Source organism: Dromaius novaehollandiae, chromosome 7 (assembly GCF_036370855.1).
Source record: "Dromaius novaehollandiae isolate bDroNov1 chromosome 7, bDroNov1.hap1, whole genome shotgun sequence".
In the NCBI taxonomy this organism is placed as follows: domain Eukaryota; kingdom Metazoa; phylum Chordata; class Aves; order Casuariiformes; family Dromaiidae; genus Dromaius; species Dromaius novaehollandiae.
This window is the reverse complement of record NC_088104.1, coordinates 28,934,650-28,955,039: the sequence shown is the minus strand read 5'-3', so window position 1 is coordinate 28,955,039 and position 20,390 is coordinate 28,934,650. Positions and strand designations below refer to the sequence as shown.

General features: G+C 34.8%; 1 protein-coding gene across 3 annotated transcripts in view; it reads left to right on the top strand.

Annotated features, from left to right (window-relative positions):
* Nucleotides 1–20,390, top strand: part of NCKAP1 (NCK associated protein 1) — a 68,737-nt gene that overhangs the window by 7,389 nt on the left and 40,958 nt on the right. The window contains exons 1-6 of one of the 3 annotated variants that reach the window (XM_026110228.2): nucleotides 4,134–4,180; nucleotides 5,333–5,443; nucleotides 16,899–16,991; nucleotides 17,183–17,239; nucleotides 18,099–18,241; nucleotides 18,330–18,420. In XM_026110228.2, coding sequence (XP_025966013.1) covers nucleotides 4,151–4,180; nucleotides 5,333–5,443; nucleotides 16,899–16,991; nucleotides 17,183–17,239; nucleotides 18,099–18,241; nucleotides 18,330–18,420 — 525 coding nt within the window. In that variant the 5' untranslated portion in view covers nucleotides 4,134–4,150. Of the gene's footprint in view, nucleotides 1–4,133; nucleotides 4,181–5,332; nucleotides 5,444–16,898; nucleotides 16,992–17,182; nucleotides 17,240–18,098; nucleotides 18,242–18,329; nucleotides 18,421–20,390 lie in introns of those variants that run through there. The other 2 variants (XM_064515049.1, XM_064515048.1) reach the window with 2 other exon arrangements.

The following is a 20,390-nucleotide window of genomic DNA, read 5'->3' as shown; positions in this document are numbered from 1 at the left end:
GTTATAGATTTCATCATATCTGGTAGGTTTCGCCAGAGATGTAAAGATAAGCAGGCAGCGCACACTACACTTATGTGTTCACCTTTCAGAGCAGCTTTTTAGTATTGTTCACCTCTCTGTCCTTCTCAATGGTTTTGCCCTTTTCAAAATTAATTGTCAGCTGGTAATTTCATTAGTCTTAAATGCATGACAGAAATGAAGGATAAATAATATGCTTTATCACACGGAAATCTAGAGTTAATGAGGAACCTGCCTCTTTGAATGTTTCTTTGCTATGTATTATTTATTATGTATTATGTATTATGTATTTATAGGCTGTCCAACCCCATCCAGGCATTCAAACTTATTATGGATACATTTTAGAGTAAAGTCTTTGTCAACAACTGTTATGAAGGAAGAAGAACGTTTTTACTCTGCATGCTTTTCTTGTGTGTCAAGAGGATGTGCTGTAATGAACTGTGAACGGTACAGGAAGTTTTTTGTTTTTTGTTTTTTTTAATACTAGGAATCTTTGCATATTTCTGTTTACTAACAAAAGTGGCTAGCTCAAAGGAAATCCTTAGCTTTCATTGAAATTCAATCTGCTGGTTAAATTCATGGTATTTTTAGTGCAAATTCATTCATAAGTGGAACTTGAAAAGATGAGGTAATTTATTGGCTAGGTTGTACATTGTCACAGTTTGATGGAATTTTGCTCAGCAGTATTTTATCTGAAGTCCATGGTCACAGTAAAGTAAGTTCTCTTGAAGTAATAAAACCATGTTAAAATGCTGCAAAATATCACTTATTTTGGGATTGTTTATAGATATGGAAAATTTAGGGAGATGAAAATATGAAAATATTGATACAAATTACAGCTCTTTTTTGGCCTTTTTTCTGGGAAACAGTTACTGCTAGTCATTTGGAATAGGTTGGGCTTAGCAACAAAAAGAAGAGTATAGCTCAAGAACACACAGCAGGTCTGTGTAAAAGGCAGGATTAGAGTTTAGATTTTCTAATTGCAAGTTTGAACCCTGTATACTGTGTCATACTACTGGCTTTTAACAGTGATTGTGCCTGAACATATACGTTCCGTCATTCCTGTCCCACTGACTGAATATACATAGTAATTCTGCTGATGGATGTCTTTACATTTTCATCTAACATACTTTAGCCTCGAGTAGGAAGTCAGTTGTTGGTCTTTGATTTTTGCAGTCATGTCTGTAAGTACACTGGCAAAAGGTCCCTTTCTTATTTCTCTTAATGCTGGTGTATTGTAGTCCAAAGGCAGTTGTATTGGATCCTATGCTCCTCTAAGAGAGGTTTGTTGTTGAATGTTTTCTTGCAGGTTGCTTCTTAATGAATGCAACCTGGAGAGTGAGACTATCTAGTGTTTTTCATTATCAGATTGAAAGTAGTATAGAAGAACCAAATAACATCAAATGAAGTATAAATTTTAAATTTTCTTTGATAAGAATCTAGCTTTTTAAGAGAGGGGAAGATTTTGCTTTAATTTAAAATGCATGGCATAGTAAATTATTTCCTAGCTGTTTACATAAATCTAATGGTTTACATGGTCTGATAGAAGATAAAAATTCTGAATAACTAATCTCTTAGCTATAGAAATCATTTTGTTCTTGCTAGAGTTGGCTGCAGAGTATCAGATCAAGAATATGTTTACTTTCAGTTGAGAGCTTATCATAGTAGGGTACCATTCCGAAGTACTATGGAAAGAAATGCTTTGTAACTTGATAGAAATGCAGTGTCCATATAGTCAGTGGCTTTGTTTTTGTTTTTTCAAAAATAACAATTTCATAGGTTAGTCTTAATGGTAGCTTTGCATTATCTTTCTTGCCAGAGCTGCTTGACAGCTGTATAGTAATGTACAAAAGAATTTAGAGATGGCTTCTGGGAGATTCTTTCAGTGTAATATTTCAGGCCTGAAGCAGCTGGAATCTCATAGCTTCAGTGTTGTATTCCAGGAATGTTACGCTAGTAAGACCATTTTTAATTCTTAATTATTTATTTATTTAAAGCTCAGAGATATGTAGTCATTCTGCTTAAAAAAAAAAAAAAAAAAGGTAATTGCAGCCCTGTTAGTTGGAAGAGTTGTATCCAAGTCTGATCAAGTAAGAATTTCGAGCAGTAGCCAACTGCACCAGTCCTATTTGTATGCTAGAGAGCTCCATACGGCAAAATGATCTTTGCTTTTTGTGCCATAATGTTCCTGCCTATTACAGTACTGATGGGGGAGTGTGTATTGACTAATACAATAATTAAAAGCAAAAGCCCACTTATTTTTTCTGTCTTTATCCTACGTAGGGCCATTGCCCTCCATATCTTTGTTCTTTCTACAGCACAAAATTGTAGTTTGTGCCTTGCCCCACTTTCCCACTTGTACACGAAAGATATGCCAGGACTGGTCTTTGTATTTTCATTCTTTTATGCTTTCTTGAGTAAAACATGCTGAATTAGAGCTTCACAGGTCTGTTTGCAGGTTCAGGAAAAGCTTGGTTTTTATACAGCCTGTTTTACGTGTGATGTTGAATGCAGGTAACAATATGGGTGGAAAATGAATTGATGCAAGAAGAGTTAGTAATCAAACAACATGACTTCTTAGAAATGCACTGAGCCAGGGCCTTTGTGGAGTATGGGAAAGGGAAGGAAAAGGCACTGACCTGCTCCTTTGGTGTTGTACGTCATCCTCTTTCTATCAAGTCCATGTAGGTAGGCTCTTTAAAAGCTGAAATTTTAGAAATATCTGAATGATATTGTTAACCTTTTGTAGCTTGCGGAAGTTTACTTTCTTATCTATGGATTAATCTTGTATAGCACATTAAAAAGAATGCAATTCTTCTTACTAATGTTAGCAAACAAACAACGGATAGAAACAAAGCTGTCTCTTACATACGAGATTATGTTTAGGGGGGCCTGCCTAATAGATTATGGATAGTATTTATTATAAGTAGGAATTAAGTCCCTGAAACAATGTAAGGATCTATGTCTGTTTGTTCTCAGCAGTCTGTTTCAGCAAGAATAAACTGCATATAAGAGCTTGGGTAGAACATAATTTTTAGTACAGAAGACTTCTGACAGAGAGCTGCTTTATAGGAGCATAAGTATCTCTTGCTGGGGAAAAAAACAAGAAATAGTGGATGTGGAAGTAATGTTTGAATTCAGACTGACAAATTTAAGGAGTCAGTGGCGGCAAATCAAGGTTTCTCCGGTCCTGTATGAGAGCAACCATACTGGAATTTAATGGATCACAAATATATGTTGTCTGTTAAGCTATTTTCTTAGTTTGCGGTCCTTCTTTGAGTAGAGAAAGTTGTATAATGTGTGGCAAAGAGAATAATAGAAATAATCTGAGTTCTAGCAAACTCATGACGTCTAGTTAATTAAAACTTTGCAAATTTGAAATGTGAATTCTTTAATTTTTTGACATAACTATTTACAGTATTATTTTTACTTTTGAAATGGTGCAAAGACCTTAAAGTGCATATAGAACAGTTCCGTGGCATGTGTTGTTTGCTGCTATAAGCATATTGAAGCAACTATTTCATATCTAATTGATGGTGTGGATGTTGCTGAATTGTTTTATTTTTATTATAAATTCCTCTTGAAGTATTATAGATATGACCATTTAATAAAATTTAGCATTTGTTTTGGGAAGAATTAGCAGAGTTTAGAGTTTTGGTACTAAAGAGTAGTGCATTAGCATATGTTATGATGGTCATTGCTGTACTGCCGGTAGGAGTTTCATATAATGACTGTTTTGTTTTGTTTTGTTTTTCTTGGCTACCGTTTCTTTTTCAGGTATGTAAAACTTCACTGAGTCTCTCCTTCTTTTTCCCCCTGTAGATGCATGTGGTGTTTATTGTTAACTCCTTTTCTCTCCCTGCCTGAACTTAGTTTGGAAATACTATTAGAAGTGACATGTTGCAACGTATACTCAGAGCTTTGCACAATAGTAAAATTCTAATAAGTAAATGTAGAATTGTTTCAGTGTTAGAATAATGTCCATTAAGTAGAAAGTATGCTCTATGTAGTAACAGTCAGTCATAATGTTTTCTTGGATGTAGATAGTAGTATATTAGTTCATTTAAATGTAACATATTTTAGAATTTAAGAATCCTGTGTTTATATGTAATTTTTCTCTCTTTTCATTACAATGCTTTCCCAGCAAGGACAAGTTTGGAAGGTTTGCAAAGCTTTTCACCTTCCCTTTGCCCGCTTGCCCGCTTTCAGAATCAGTCTCATATTCCATGACTTCTGTCTCTACAATCCACAACTCGGTCATAGAAATGGATGTGGAAAAGTTTAAATGAGCTGTCGTTCCAGTTTACTGTGTTGCGTAGAAAAACGCATAGCATGTAATTTATAGTTTTGCATGAGAACCAAAACTTCGTTTCAAATCCTTATGAGGACTTTAAAGCTAAATAAATGTTTGAAAGAAAATACAATTTGAGCACAAATTCTGTATTGTAAGTAGTACTGCTTTTATTATGTTTCTCACAACTAAACTCTATCGCATGGCTCAATTATTCAGAGTAGATGAGGGAAAAGTAGTCTGTGTCAGACAACATGCACTTTAGTTCACAAAAGTAGATGCTTCGTCAGTTCGTCCACAGAATCTGTTATTCTCATGTGACTATAGAAGTTATTTTAGAGACTTAAAACTTAATTGACACTTCTGTTTGAATCAAAACTAATGACATTTCTTGAAAGCTGCTTTAAAGCACAGCTTGTGCTACTGGAGAAGTAAAGGAAAGGAGGAAATGTTGAGTAAATTTTAATATGATCCTAATTTAAGGGAATATGGTACTTGGGTCAAGTACCGGAGGTTTTATTGCGGAATGGAAAACTGTCTTGCAGTTAACATTTTTAAGGAAAGCTTAAATGCAGATTGGTGGTGGGATTTTTAATTTGTTTCACAAAAAATAGTTAAATCATTTAATGTGCCCAGTACTGTCCTGTACAGATGATGACATGATTGAATTTTCTAACAGTTTATTAACTCCAGATGAATACCACACTACCTCAAACCAGGAATAGCAGTAAAAAGAAAACAGTATTTTTTTTTCTTCTTTTAGGATTGAGTCCCCCCCACTGCTGTTCTGCACTAACTGCTTTGATATTCCATGCATCTTTTTCAGTAGAAGAGCATCTCTGTACTGTCTCCCATTGCATATTTCAGCTGTGACAGTCCCTGCACTTTGCCTACTCATTTTTATCACATGCTCACTAAAGACAGAAAAGAATCTTTCTAGTTTGTCTTCAGATTTGCAACTACCGTGTAGCTTTAGATGAATGATATTAATTTTACTTCATTTTCATTGTATTTTTTTTATAGGCATGTGGTGACCCTAAAGCCAAACCATCCTATCTTATTGACAAAAACCTGGAATCTGCTGTCAAATTCATAGTCAGGAAGTTTCCAGCAGTAGAAACACGCAACAACAATGTAAGTAACTAGATGGCTGTATAAATGCTGTGTTTTTCAATATCCTTGAACATTTGCTGCTCAGATCTATGAGACTGTGTTCTTATGAAGCATCTGATGCTGGCAGGTATAGTTAGAATGCCCACCAGGTGTTGTTTCAAATGTCTGGCAGAATACTTTAGAAAAAAATGATTCTGGAGAGAGAATAATATTATACCGTATTTCTGAATTATTTTTGTCGGGGTAGGACACTTCTTGGTTTTATTTTTAGGTAGTGCCTAGTGTTTCATTTTAAAGAACTTTCAACCAAAGGTACTGTGGGCAAAAATTTAATTTTACTTCCTGCCTTACTCTGATGGCAGAAATTCTTAGCTGACCAAGTGGATTGCATAGGATGGAAGTTATCTGACTTTATTTGTGATAAGAAGTGACAAGCAGATCAATAAAAGTCACCTGACTGCAAAATCCAAAAATGCGTTCATACCTTTCAGATCTTTTTACCTCTAGAGGCAGTCCTGTGGGAATAAAAAAATGTATTAGTATGTAGGAGAAACCTTGCAAAGTGCAAAAATATGAATCCAAAGGAAGTAGAATTGTTTCCCTTTCAGACGTAGTGAGGTCAGTTGCAGCAGAGAATTATCCTTCATCCTTCTGACAGAGCCGGTATTGCTGAATTTGACTTTTTAGCCTTTTGGAGATAAAGATTACAAGTGGGATTTTTGGGGGAAGGTGATGCACACTAGTTTTTCAATTTCAAATGGAAAAGTAAAGGGAAAGTGGTTCTTTTTTTTTTTTTTCTTTTTTTTTTTTTTTTAACCTGCTTATATTTCTTTTCAAAGGTGGAAAGTAGAGGTAGGTGATGGGGTTTGAATGTTCCCTGCATGCAATTACTTGCATGTGTGCTCGAGAGGTTTAGGCTTGCTTTTAGCATTCTGGTTTCTGCAGATTTTCATTTTAGCAATGGTAATAAATAGTTTCTTTTACAATACTTTCCAGAGTTCCGATATGATATCTTCCATAATGCCAAAAAAAAAAAATCAGAGAACTTTTCCCTTGTAAAGGAAATTATTTTAGTAGCAATGTACTTTCTCATTTTAAAACTTGTTCATGTTTTGTGCTATTTAATATTGCTTATCTTTGAATTTGGTCGTGTTAATAACAAATATGGCAAGTTCTTTATCAACTTTACATAAAAAGTAAATCCTTTAAACCATGCTTGCTAAAGCCTTCTATTCTCAAAACTTATGTAGCAGAGCTAGTATTAAAAATAAAAGGTTATTATGAACACAAGAACTTGTTTAATGACATTGCACGTATGCTTTAAGCATCTTCAGGTTGTTAACTGCGAATTAGGAGCTTTACTAATAATAGACATATAAGGATTTGGTACTGTGAAGTTGATGGAAATTGATGAAAGTGAACTGAATTGTTTTGACAATCATAGTTTATAAAATAGGACACAGTCATAATGTTTCATCTTTTGCCATGTGTTTGTTTACTATGAGCCAGCCAGACCTGTGTTTATGAAGTTAGCAAAAATATACCCTCTATATCTATGGGCTTAGTTTAGAATTTAGCATTTGCAGTTCTAGAAATAGGTTGGTTCTTTTTCCACCCCGTGGTCACAGAGCAGCAGGCAATTTGCTTGTCTGCAGGAAGACATTTGTAAACAATTTCTGGGTGTGTTGTACTGTATTTCCCAACAGAAACTTTGCTATAAGCAGATACATAATGAGACAGAAGTCATGTCAGGTTGCAGAGAAAGTTCTGTTTTGATGCAAGATAAACACTTGTTCATAAAGCTTAGCTTCTAAAAAGCATAAGCATCTAGCTCAGGAAAAGTCAGGAAGAGGCCAAATTTCCCTCCTTGCTCTTCCTTTGTCTCCCTCTTACTGCTGGTCAACAACCAGTTTTCTGTATATTAGTAGGACACAGTGATTAAGTTTCTTCAGGGGGGAAACAGATGGTCAGAAATTTAAATGGACAAGAAGTTTTTCTGGAGCATGGGAACACCCGTTAATAAAACATACTGAGCATTATTACAAAAGCAATAATGGAGAAATCATAACCTCTGCTTCTCCCTTGTAATGGCAATTCCAGGGCAGTCTTTCAAGGAGGCTGGGTTTTGTACTTTCAAGTGCAGCAGATTACCATTGCTTGGCATCGTGCATCCACGTTTTTAGTAATAACTGTTGTCGTGTTAGTAGGTGACATCGCCAAGCAAATAATTTTGCGTTCAGTTAAAGAGTAGTTCATGCTTGCTTTTGGATTTTACGACCTACTTTAGCCTGTTTCTTTGTTTTCCTCCTGCACCATCATTTACAGTGTTTTCTGTATTAGAAATGAAGAATAAGTTTAACTGAAGAGTATGAGCAGTCTCTCCTGTAATCAGACGGGTGCCTGATTTTGAAAAGTCTATGTTTTTAATCTCTTTTGAAACAAGGGAATCTGTTGCATTTTGCTATTTTTAACTTTTACATTTTTATTTTGAAAAAATATGGCTGCTGGGTTTGTTCCTCCTTCCATGTTTGGCATGTTGAGTCAGACTAGAATGATGTGTGGCAATTACTGATGTTCAATATTTTAGTGAAAGCTGCCAAGCAGTTCAAATGGAGAAGGAACACTGAATGAATCTTTGCTATCAAGGCTGAAAAATAAAATGGAGTCGTCAGTCTTCCAAAAGATTGATTATAGATAACTCTGGACCTCATCAGTTCATAACTCTGCTCTCTCCCTTTATCAGAGTGCAGTCCTTGTGATCTTATTCTTACCATGTCTCCTTCAGTCACTGTTTTGAGCCTTATATCTTGAAAATGTGCAGTTAGACTGAGCTCTTAAATCAGCTGTTAATGATACTGACCACCAGTGTACCTTAACTCAGACCTGTTTTCAGTTACCAATTCTAATGATTCTGTTAAGTATTTCTAGATTAACAATCATCTGATATTTGGAAGGGAGTATTAGTAGTCACGTAAGCATTCATCAGAAGGATTGGCAAAGTGAGAAACACAAGCATTTCAGTCTTGTATTTGAAAAAGAAACTATAACAATGGAGAGTATCTATCTTGTGTGTTTGAGAAAGCTTAGTACTATTATTTTAAAAGATTGGGTTTAAGTGGAGAATTTGGGAGTAGCAAGCAGCAAATAACATCAGTTACCAGTATCAAAGCATTGACAAGTTTTGTTTGAAAAAGCCTTCTACATTGGAGAACACTTCCAAAAGCTTTATAGTACAATCATTCTTGGTCAGAGCAGTGATATGATTGTGTTAGACTTGACATAGGGTTAGAATTTATTTCTACTAAAATTCCCTGACTAGTTTCAGAAGAAATGTTCAAAGCAAGGGACACTGAAGCAGACTCATTTTTATGTACTGTTTTTAGAACTCATCCTCTTAAAAGGTGTCCAGGCACCTTTTCACTCCAGAGAAATCAGAGGAGAACATGCTGAACTCCAAAAATGTGGTAGGACCTAGAAATAACTGGTATCTTAGCAAATAACAACATCTAATGCTTTTGTAAAGCCAGAGTAAAGTCCTTTATCACGGGGAACTGGAGATGCAGAGAGATGAGCTGTAGCTTTTCTGTAGATTGTGTGTAGGATATGAAAAATCTGCTGCCTTCACAGATAAAGCTCTGTGTTTGTGTAACAGAACCAGTCTCCTTTCTGCTTTCCCAAACAGCACATATGGAAAGTAGTGAAAATTTCTGCATTCTTTCTTAAACATATGTTATTTTTTTACTTGGATTGCTCCTCAGCAATTTTTCTATAGAAAATTTTCTTTATTTTGAAATATCTTCTAGAGAAGTCGAGACTTAGTCATTACCTAACAGTAAACAGACTAATGAAATGTTACTCAGAAGTTTATAAATGAATGGTTAGTGAGAGAAATAGCCATGTTTTTCAGCTACTATTAATCTTTATCTTTTAATAGTTACTTTTCAGTAGTGTTCATATCTATTCCTGTGTGTCTTGTTCTGGCTACACATTCATATTCTTAGGACACAATATTTGGGGGGGTTGTTCTCCTGATCTAACTGTAACCGTTGTCCACTGCATTGTGTCAGTGGGGGCTGGAAGTGAGACCAGCCAAGAATGGGTTACAAGCAGTGCGAGTGTTTTCAGCCTGCACAGGTTAGGGTCTGTAGCGCTGAAGTATGGGATGGCATCCTAGATGTGTAGGGGACTTACGGGCTTTAGTACTAATACCTTACCTGTTTGGAACTGTAGCTGCTATGTGTTACCATAGATCGATCGATCTATATTTATTTATTTACCTATTACCGCAGAAAATGTCAGTGATAATTCAACAGCAAAGATACACTGTCGTTCTACTAATGAATAAGTAACATCTTAAATGCTTAAAATAATGAATAAGCAAACAGAATGGAAACTGCCAATGCAGCATTCTATCCCTATTCTTACAATGCTGTTCTGCACCCTTGTAGTGGCTAATGATTTACCAGGTCCATTTTTAACAGTGGATATGAACTAAATTTGCTTTAAATACATATATTTTCAACACTTCTGTCATCAGTATTTTGGCATTTTCCTTTTACATCTCTGTACGTATGTGTGGGCTGCTTATTGTCTCTCCCTCAGCTTCACTCCATGGGGATTTGGTTGCATAACAAATAGGCTGGGCGTGGGAGAGTTGTGGGCACAGAATGGCTGGGCTTCCTCGGCCAAAGCTTATTAGAAGACATTAATGCATGTGTTTATTAAATGTTTTCTTGTCTAGTAGTGTTGTTTAAATCTGCACTTTATAACCAGTGTTGATTTTAATTCCTGTGGCAGGTGCTTCCAATAACTTTTATTTTTTAAAACTTCTAACTAAATACAAATAATCTTTTTGCTTTTCAAGTTACCTCTTTCAGGTCCTGAAAGGAGTACAGAGCCACAAGGGAAATTGTTGTTTGTTTGATTGTTTGTTTTTAATGAGGCTCTATAGTATTGTCATTTGCACAGTGCTAGTGGTGATAATCTAGAAATCAGTTTTGGGGAAGGAATAGCTTTGGGGCCTTGGCTATGCTGCCTTTCGTATTACTCTTTTTAGAATTTCATTGACAAATTAAGTCAGCTACTTTTGAGGAAGCAATATGGTAATTAACACCTATGGCAGCGGGTTCTTAAGAGTAACTTAAATCTAGTAACTTAAATCCTCCAAGTTGGTAAGCTTATGATTAAATACTTTTCTGCGACTTTCTGGAGTGATAGATCTTTGTCTTGGAGGGTCGCTTTTTCAGACACTTTATTGCTGTCTTAAGGTGTACTCAAAAAAAACCCCCAGACTCCTCATATTCTGTGACAAAACTACCTGGCTTCCTGGCCAGGAGGGCATGTAGGCTAGCATCCTTTCTGTGAAAGAGGATGTTCTGCTTGCCGTGCAAGGCTGCCTGTTGAACTTTGGAATTGCTTGAAGAACTTGCAGTGCTGAAAGGACGACAAATGAGATTGGCTTTCCAAAACTCACTGAGGCAATAATTTAGTTTACAGCATGCAACGTGCTACAGCAGGCTTTATTTTACAGTATTGCTATGTGAGTAAAGCAACCTGACTAATAACCAGTCTGTGTTCGGGTTTATGCTAGCAGCTGAGGTTTCTTGTGTTTGAGAATAGGGATATACTGATAGTTTGAGTATATCTCAGAAGAAACTACACAATTTGCACAACAAGCAGATATATTTTATGTAAATTTTGTACTAAGAAATCATTTAAAAAATGAATTGTCCAGCTAATATTTTACTCAGAACAAGTGGTACAACCATACAAAATGTTTTGATTTTGTATGCAGTGTGCCTAATGTCTTCAGTTATGCGTTACTGGTGTACGGGTGACTTTTCAACCTGAAAAGTGAGTTATTTTTTAATATAATTCAAGAATAGTAGGTAAAATTTTTCAGACTAACAGTCCTTTTAAAATGAACGTTCTTAATACTTTCAGTATTTTCCAGCGATTCCAAAAGGTGATATGAAATGTTTACATCTGTTTTTAAAAGTTTCACCAAGCAGAATTGTCAAAACAACTTTTTTTTTTTAATTGTAAACATCAGCACTGATTTTTATATATAAATTTTTTTTTCAAGGTCTAACCCTTGATCGTGCATGAATTTGGGATGGAGCAGTATCCAAATTTCACATTTTATTATTATTTGTAATAAATCATTGTACTATATTGTTATAAGTCAAATCAGTCCTTATGGGTGACTTGCAAAGGTAAAGCAAGCTAGTCTTTTGTTATTTTTCTGTTGATTCATAGTATATGAAATGCCTGCAAGGGAGTGAATATGTGTAAAACTTAAACTAATTGTTGCATTCACTTAAAAAAAATCCTTGCTTGATTTGATGGTTGACAACTGAAGAGCTTGCGCATTTAAAAAGCAAAAAAAGAAAAGAGAAGAAAAATAACCCACTAAAATTCACATTGTTACCAAAACAATATTTTAGTTAAATGATGTTATTGAGATAGCATTTTAAAAATCTGTTTTCATGCATCTTAAATGAATGGCTCTTTCATAATTTCATGCCGTAAATGTAATTATACAAACATCTAGAGATGTATGTCCAAAACATTTTTATTTATAAAATGTCATAGCAGACACTTTTATTCTGTTAACAGCTGCCACAATGAGGTCAAGGCCTGTGACCGATGCTTGGATGCTATTGTACTATGTAATGAGCTTAACATAGGAATTACTGAATGAACTTATGTAAACGAAACTAAGACAATGGGCAAAATGTTCCTTGTGACTTGATAGTAGATCAGTTTTTAACGAGGAGTCTCACTGCTCCAAAAGCAGATTATCTGTTCTTATTATTGTGGGCAATCCTGCAGTCAGTGACTTTTGTTGAGGGTCATGGGGGGTTATTTTTGTTTTAAAAGAATTAATTTAGTGCTAGAAACTTAAACAAAAAGCAGATTTTATAGTAGAAATGCATTAGTCATTAAACATGCTAAATATCTATTACACCTGCCACTTTAGAGGCTGTTTTTAACTGGAAATAACAAAACCAAAGATAAATCCATCATTCCACAGTTCACTTACAGAAAGTCTAAAACTCATTTTCCTCCTTTGATTAGATCCTTCTCCTCTCTCCACCGTTTTGCTATATATCTAGTAGATGCAGAATTTTGTAGCCGCCTTCTTTGGACTTTTTTTTTCCCTGATTCACTTCTAAATCAAAATGAGAAGGCCAACCATATCCCTTCCAGACATGCTCAGCAGCAACTTATTGCATATGGTCTCAGTACGTGAACTCATGAACTTGTTCAAATGAGTTGAATTTTAAAAATCTTTGTCTAAGAACTCCACAGGTGACAGACATGTTGAATATAAGTGACAATAAGAATACAGATAGTAATTATTTCCCCCTATTCCCAGAATTTTAACAGTCAGAATTTGTACTACTGTTCTTTGGGTCATAGATTTCAGTTACTAAGAAGTTGATGATGTGCTCTCTGAGGACAATGTAATATTTACTGTGTAGGTTTGTAGAAAACAAATACAGTATTTAATGGTCAGACTTGCAGAAAAATACCACAGCGATGTAAGAATGAGATTTTTCCCCTACCCACCATCTATTCCTAGATCATGAAATAAGGTATTCATCTACATGCTATTGGTACCAGTCAAATAAATACGATAAAACAGTTAGTGTTACAACTGTCCTCCTTTTTTCTAGCATAAAACGCTCTGAACAACCATTTCTAGTTGTCTCATATTTCTCCTCACATATCCTCTCTTCATATTAGATTCATATTTATTCACATTATTAATATGCCAATGTGTGTGTCAGTATTCTACAAGCCATTATGTTCAAATAAGTTTAAATGAGGCTGTCTTACAATTTTTGAGTTGTTTTACATTTGATGTACTTTTTCTGTGTACCTAGTTAGTTGTATAATTTTTTCTTTTTTTTTTTTTTAGCTTTAGTATGAAGAAGGAAAAACATGAGGCAACTTGGTAGAGTTCAGTTGCTTCTTCTGTCGGTAGCATACCTGACAAAACGTCAGTTTCACACTCTAGTATCTAAAACTGATTCTTCAATAATGTTCTAATGTCATTGGAGACATCGTCAATATTTTGGCTAACAAATGACTTCAGATTTTTCCTAATCTTGCCATCAGACTTCTTAATGTTAAACTTTCTACAAAGCACGGTATTTTGTAAGCCAGCCTTGCCTTGTTCAACAAAAACACTATTGTCCTTGCAAGTATAGTTTGTACTTCAAATAGTTTAAGAATAAATAAAATACTTTTATGTTAAACTAGTCAACAAGGCATGATTATCTGTGGTTAAAATATTATTTTATTGATAGTAATATTTTGAAAGGTCCTTATTTCTTAGCTTATCCTATTTAAAAATTTTTGCTCAATATTGGAAGCAAAAATGTTTGCTGCTAAGTGAGCGTTACAGGCTAAGGAAAATCACCTCAAACCTAATACAAAACAAGATAGCACTAGATATTTCTAAACAGCTGTTATGAAATTAGTAATGGAAAGTTTTGTTGCAGTGGGTGTGGAAAGAGCTACACCCGCATTCCTGAGTGTTACAAATGCAAATAAACATCCAAGACTCTCTGCTGTAAGCTGTGCTTTTAAATATCACTCTTCAGTCAGTGTCGTATAAATTAATCTATTTGCACTGTACTGATGTAACAATGATTACAGTTGATACATTGCTTTACTTCTGTTTTAAAAATTTGAATAGAAATTTGCTGATACTCTTGGCCCTCAGCGTCCAAAGTATGATGAACTTAACTGCGTAAGGATGTTTTTAGCATCATTTCAGTATAAATATTTCTGGGAATACAGGCAACTAGTTAGCAGTACACAGCAGCGATTTGTTAATTCTTGGCTCAGTAATGAATACCTCCCTGTAGTCTTTTATTAAATGTGCCACTTCATGGGATTTCTGAAAATAAGTATTTCTTTTACAGGCATAGTTTCTAGCACCATCTCCTCTCTTGCCCTGTCTCTCTACTTTGTGTTATGTATTGTGGCCTTGGAACGGTCAAGTCTTACAGAAGCGAAGACTTTGTTACCACTTGTTATTAATGCCAAATGTAGGTTTTTAGATACAAAACCCTAAAACCTGGATGATCTCCCTTAACGTTGCACCTTGCTTAGTCTGAGTCAGGATTGCAGTAGGAAAAAAGTGTTTAAGCATAGGTGTAGTTGTAACATCACTTGCTTTCATGTTCCCTCTGCACTAGAGTCAATTATGATTTGGAGAGTTTAATTTTTTATCATGCTGTGATACGTACAAGTTTCTCTGAGGAGATATTCCCCCTCCCCACTAACTTCAATTATGTAAGGTTGCTTCTTTCTTATCTCTATCCTATTTTCAACTCTGTATGACCTCTTCTCTGCTGCAGAAGTGAAAATGCAACTAGGGATTCAGTGTAGCATACTATATCTTATTTCTGAACAATATTCCATAGTCTGTGACTGAAAATTCATGAAGTGACTCCTCAAATTCATCCATTTCACACCTGTGTTAGTTGCACAGAAATGAACCCTTTTTTTTGCTTTAGTGTTTTTAAAAATGAATCGCATACAATACTTGTATAGAGTCAGGATGTAGAATGAAACCAGCTGTCCTAGATGCTGAACTTTCATTTTGTAACAACTGTTGACTGAAGAAGCAGCCCTGAAAGTACCAAGAGCTCTTTCTTCTGGGGAGGTTTTGAGTGAAAACACAACTTTAAGATTGCCAGAACTGCGTAGACCTGCGTGAACTCCAGACACAGTGTATGGTGATTTTGGATGTTTTAATCTCTGGACAGGTTTATGGTTCAAAGTGTACATTGGGAAACTTGGTAGTAAATTCATGCTGAGGATCAAAGTAGAACTCATTGGACTTCTATTTGAAAATTGATTTTTGTACTGCATCAGTTTGTTAAATGGAAATATTCTATCTCCTAGTGCATGAGATTTTTCGGGAGAAATTACAGAAGGAATGCATATACTTGCACCTGTTTTCCACCTACAGTTCGAGTCAATGACTATGTGAAAGAAACCAAAATAACATGTAAGGCAAGCATTTAGACCTTCAAGGTCAAATCCTTTGCAGTGGCATAAGAGTAGGTACGAGTGTTTTATAATGTTTATAATGTTGCCATTCAGATTGGCTCATAGCTACATATAAACTTGTCAGTCTGGACTATCATGGAAATCTTATCACTAAAGACATCTAAAATCAGACTCACTTCTAAAAATTCAGAAAAAGAAGCAAAATACATCTGAAATATACATGGCATGCAGTACCTCTCCAGTTGGTTTGTTTTTGTGAGTTTAGAGGAACTTTAGTGCTTTATGTAAAACTGAGAACATGGAGTACAGCTTTAAAGAGAAGGAGACAAAAAGATTATTCAGTTCTAACCTATATGAAAATAAGCTAAGCAGTTTTAAAACATTTTATTTAATCTTTTATATGTATATATTTGATTGCTTTTGTAGAGAAAGAAAATCCTGTTTAACTTGATTAATCTTTAAATGAAAATCTTGAAGATTTTTGGAGGGCAGTTTTTCATACTGAGTGTTAAAACTGTTTTAATCAGTTTCTTAGCTGATATATGAATTGAAAAGAACTAGCAACTGCATATTGCAAGTTAAATAACTGGATCCTTGCCATAGTGTGAGACTGTAATACATGGATAAATGTAATGGATAAATGTACAAATTTCTTGTATTTTTAATTATAATTGTTTAAATGAACTGTCTGATTCTTCTAGAAAATTTTGAAAAATATGTAAATTAAGAGATTTCAATGTCTTTAAAAAAAATCCATATGAACGATTTTATGCCTTTGTATTCACATTTGCCTCTTCCATTCTATCCACCAGTGTCTAATGCTAGTGTTTTGCTTCTTTTTTTCTTTGTTTATTTCGTTGCTTTTGTTTGAATGTATTATTGTGTTATATGGAACTGGTCAAAGAACCGTTACTGTATTTTATGTTTGTATCTACATTTTATTTTGCATGCTTAACGTGGCTTTGCCTGGATATTCTTTTTGGTAAGTTCAGAATTTAAAAGCACAGTGTTTTTCTGTAGTAAAATCTGTAATCTGCCACCTTCTTTTCTCCCACCTCAAGTAATGTCATTATTTTTTGTCATACTGATTTGTGCTCATGTACTGTTCTGCTTTTGCTAATTAAATGTATGATAACAGTGTTTTCCTAACTTCCCATTTTTGTCTCTAGCTGAGCTAAACGATATGACTTTGGTACTAATGCATACTAATTTGACTTTTATTTTCAAAATATAGTCAGCGGCTATTAAAATGGTCTGTTTTGAGGACTTTGTGTGTATTTAAGAGACACACAGAACCTCAGTCTTAGAAAGCCATGTTAAGAATTCTTTGTGTAGCAAGCCTGGGGGTTAATCTGCGCATCCCAGGTATTTCATTGCTGTATTTTTCAGCTGTTTTCTCAAGATCTTCTAAGAACAGTGTACGTGTTTATTTCTCTTGTAGCAACAGCTTGCTCAGCTGCAGAAAGAAAAATCAGAGATTCTGAAGAACCTGGCATTATACTACTTCACATTTGTTGATGTTATGGAATTCAAGGTGAGGTATAGCAAATATTTCAGAGTAGTTCTGTCACACCCTGTTTCTGTCTTCTTATAAAGTAGTACTTCATAGTGACATAGCTGAAACTGTAGTTCCGTTTAAAGCAAAAACATAATAGCCATCACTTAGCATAATAAACGGACATACTTGGATCTTTTTAAACAAAAATTGTTCCTTTGTTTTTCAAGGACCATGTTTGTGAGCTGCTGAACACTATTGATGCTTGCCAAGTCTTCTTTGATATTGTAAGTTTCTGGTTTAAGAAGTGAAGCTTCTAAAAACTACTCTAAAAATATTTATAATCACAGTTCCACACAGAGAATTAGAAATACCTGATTATGTTAGCTCAGTAAACATGATATCTTTAGTTATAAATGCAACAGGAGTATAATTTTCAGATCTCTAACTTTTAAAATGGTTTGAAGTAAGAAGATAGGACATTTCAAACAGACAGTGTTGGACAGTGGTAACTATAGTTATATTTGCTATAGTTTATATATAGTATACTATATATAGCTATATACTGCTGCAAAGTATATAGATATTATGCATATTATACTGTATATCTTTTGGTTTATTGCATCTGCAAGTTTACTCTCTCCTGTTGAAGCGAGTACTAAGATCTTCATCATCTGTATGCTTAAGCCACTTGAGGCTCACAAAATAGAAATATCACAGGTGTATCACCTGGGAGGTATGTGAGAACATCACTTTTTCTGCTGTGGGCTAAAGCAGTACAAAAGTAGCTGAAAGTGTTAAGTTTAAAAAAAAAAAAAAAAAAAATCCCCAAACACCTTTTTGTTCACAGTTCATAGGCAGTTGTTGACTGCTTGGAAGTGTCCAAGAAAAACTTTTCCATCAGTCAGCTAATCAGTTACACTTGATCTTGAAAAAATTTACCAACATGCTTGTTTTCAAGAATACAAATAGTTCTGGGGATGTGGGTGAAAAAGACCATACAAAGTCTGTACGCAACCAGAACAAAAACTTTGAAGACAGTCCATTGTGTTTTAAAAATGTTGAGAGTTGATGGAGAGAGTAAAAGAACTTGTATGTTCTATTCTGAAAGTTTTACAATGAAAAGTAATTGTTTCTTATCTCTAGACCGTAAACTTCGATTTAACAAAGAACTACCTAGATTTGATTATAACCTACACAACCCTAATGATATTGCTATCTCGAATTGAAGAAAGGAAAGCCATCATTGGATTGTATAATTATGCTCATGAAATGACACATGGAGCAAGGTAAAAAATTTGTTGCATTGGAAGTTTTTTGTTTGTTTGTCTTTAAAGAATAATTACATCTGAGTTAATTATTTGTTTTTGCTTTTAGTGACAGAGAATATCCGCGACTTGGCCAGATGATTGTGGATTATGAAAATCCTTTAAAGAAAATGATGGAGGAATTTGTACCTCACAGTAAAGTACGTAACTACTTTTCACTGGAACGCAGTAACCTTAACAGAGAGAAGCAGAAATAAAACAGTAAATATACAAGGGTTTGTTTTGTCAGAGACCATTAGGTGTAAATTTTACAGGGTATTTGAATTTTATTTAAAATGGATTGTTGGGCATGGGGATTGATATTTTCTTAAACAACAGAAACCACAGAAATACAGAAGTGCTGGCACGCATTCGTAAGGATCCATGTTACTTGCTAAGGATTAAAAAGTGATTAAAAATCAGTTGTGGATCATCTGGTTTGGGTTTGTAGCTTGAGATGAAGGGTTAGGGTTAGGTTGGTTTCTAGGAAACCAATTTTTGCAATTTGAACATTCCAGTGGAATGTGTGGGGAGGTGTTTTTTTGTTTTCTGTGTTCTAACCTATGGGTTTTTGTGCTTCGGATAGTCCTTAAACTGATGATCTTGGAGAACAGTTGATCACCACTACCTTTTTAATATTTTCTACACTCAAAGGCTGATATAATGCCCTTGCTCTGTTGACTTCGCTAGGTTAAGTAAACCCACTTCCTTTAGCCTTTTTGCGCAAATGTTTTTAAGCTTGTATTCTTACACGGCTTTGGATTCTCTCCAGTTTGTCTACATTTTTCTTAAAATGTAGGACAAAAACTATATTGCAGTGTAACATGGTCCTTCCAGTATCTAATACAATGAAACAAATATCACTAGGATCTTTTTAGTGGTCCCCTTAAAGAAAATTTCAGAAGGAAAGATGCCCTTAGAGCAGTTTATAATCTGCTGTGATACCATAAATTTATTTTTCCCTATATGACAATTATATATTCCGTATTTTCTATGTATAGTTTTGAGAAGATTAGACAGAACTATACTTATTTTTACCAAATTTAATCTCTTTGATTTTTGAACTTCTCTACATTTTCAGGTTCATTGTAAGTTCTGAACTTTTAGGCTCCTCCAGGTTTGTCAGCCCCAATTTCTGTCAACATTATTTGTAATCTTCCTGTTGTTCATATCCTGAAATAGTGTTGATTTGGACCATGTCCACTACAAAGCTGTGCAGAAGCTCATTGGTTAAAATGCTTTTCCAGACTGACGGTTGTGGACCAGTTCTGCGGTAATTTATTTAGGCCATATTTCCATATGAGATGCATTGAAAAGCATCATTAGCCTCACCAAAATCAATGTATATCCTGTTTGTCTCTTCCCATTTGTCTGCTAGGCTTGCTACCCTATCAAAGGAAACTAGATTTGTTTAGGATGATCTGTACTGACATAACCATAATGGCTATCTCTTATAAAGGTGTTGTTTGCTATGTGGTTGCGAATTTTTGCCAGGACTTTAAGTTAAATGCTGAGTTACTTCTTTAAAAAAAATTTTTTTTCCCTGTTTTGAAGTCTAGGTACTGATTATGTTTTCCTTCTCTAGTCCTTGTGAGACTTTTCTTAATTTCCATAAATTCCTGAAGATAGTCACCAGAAATTCAGGGAGTTTTTCAGCTACTGTTTCTAAGTGCTCTGAAAGGAAATTGTTTAGAGTATTTGTCGTTTATCTAAATCTTATTTTGCTCTACTTTCCTCTGCACAATTCCTGTCTTGTTAAGACTTGCTTGCAATGAGATACTTCGCTAAATAATTTTTAATATATATTTTACATATATATTTTAAAATATATTTATAAAACCGTTTTCAGAGGGATTTTTTTGTTCTTCTGGTGATTCTATGCTAGAGGTGTAAGTTGAGCTGAGGAATCTGTTCAGGCAACATGCTATAGAAATACATACTTAAGTTAAACTGTCACATAAGTGCACACTCAAGTTCTCCTTCCATCATCTCACTACTTTGCAGTAACATGACAGTTGTGTAGCACTTTAACTTTAGCAGAAAGGCCCTTAGAAAAGCTTTAACATAACTTTTTTTTCCTGGGTTAACTCTTCCACTGGTTTAGTGTTTACTGAGCTGGCTCCTTGAGGAG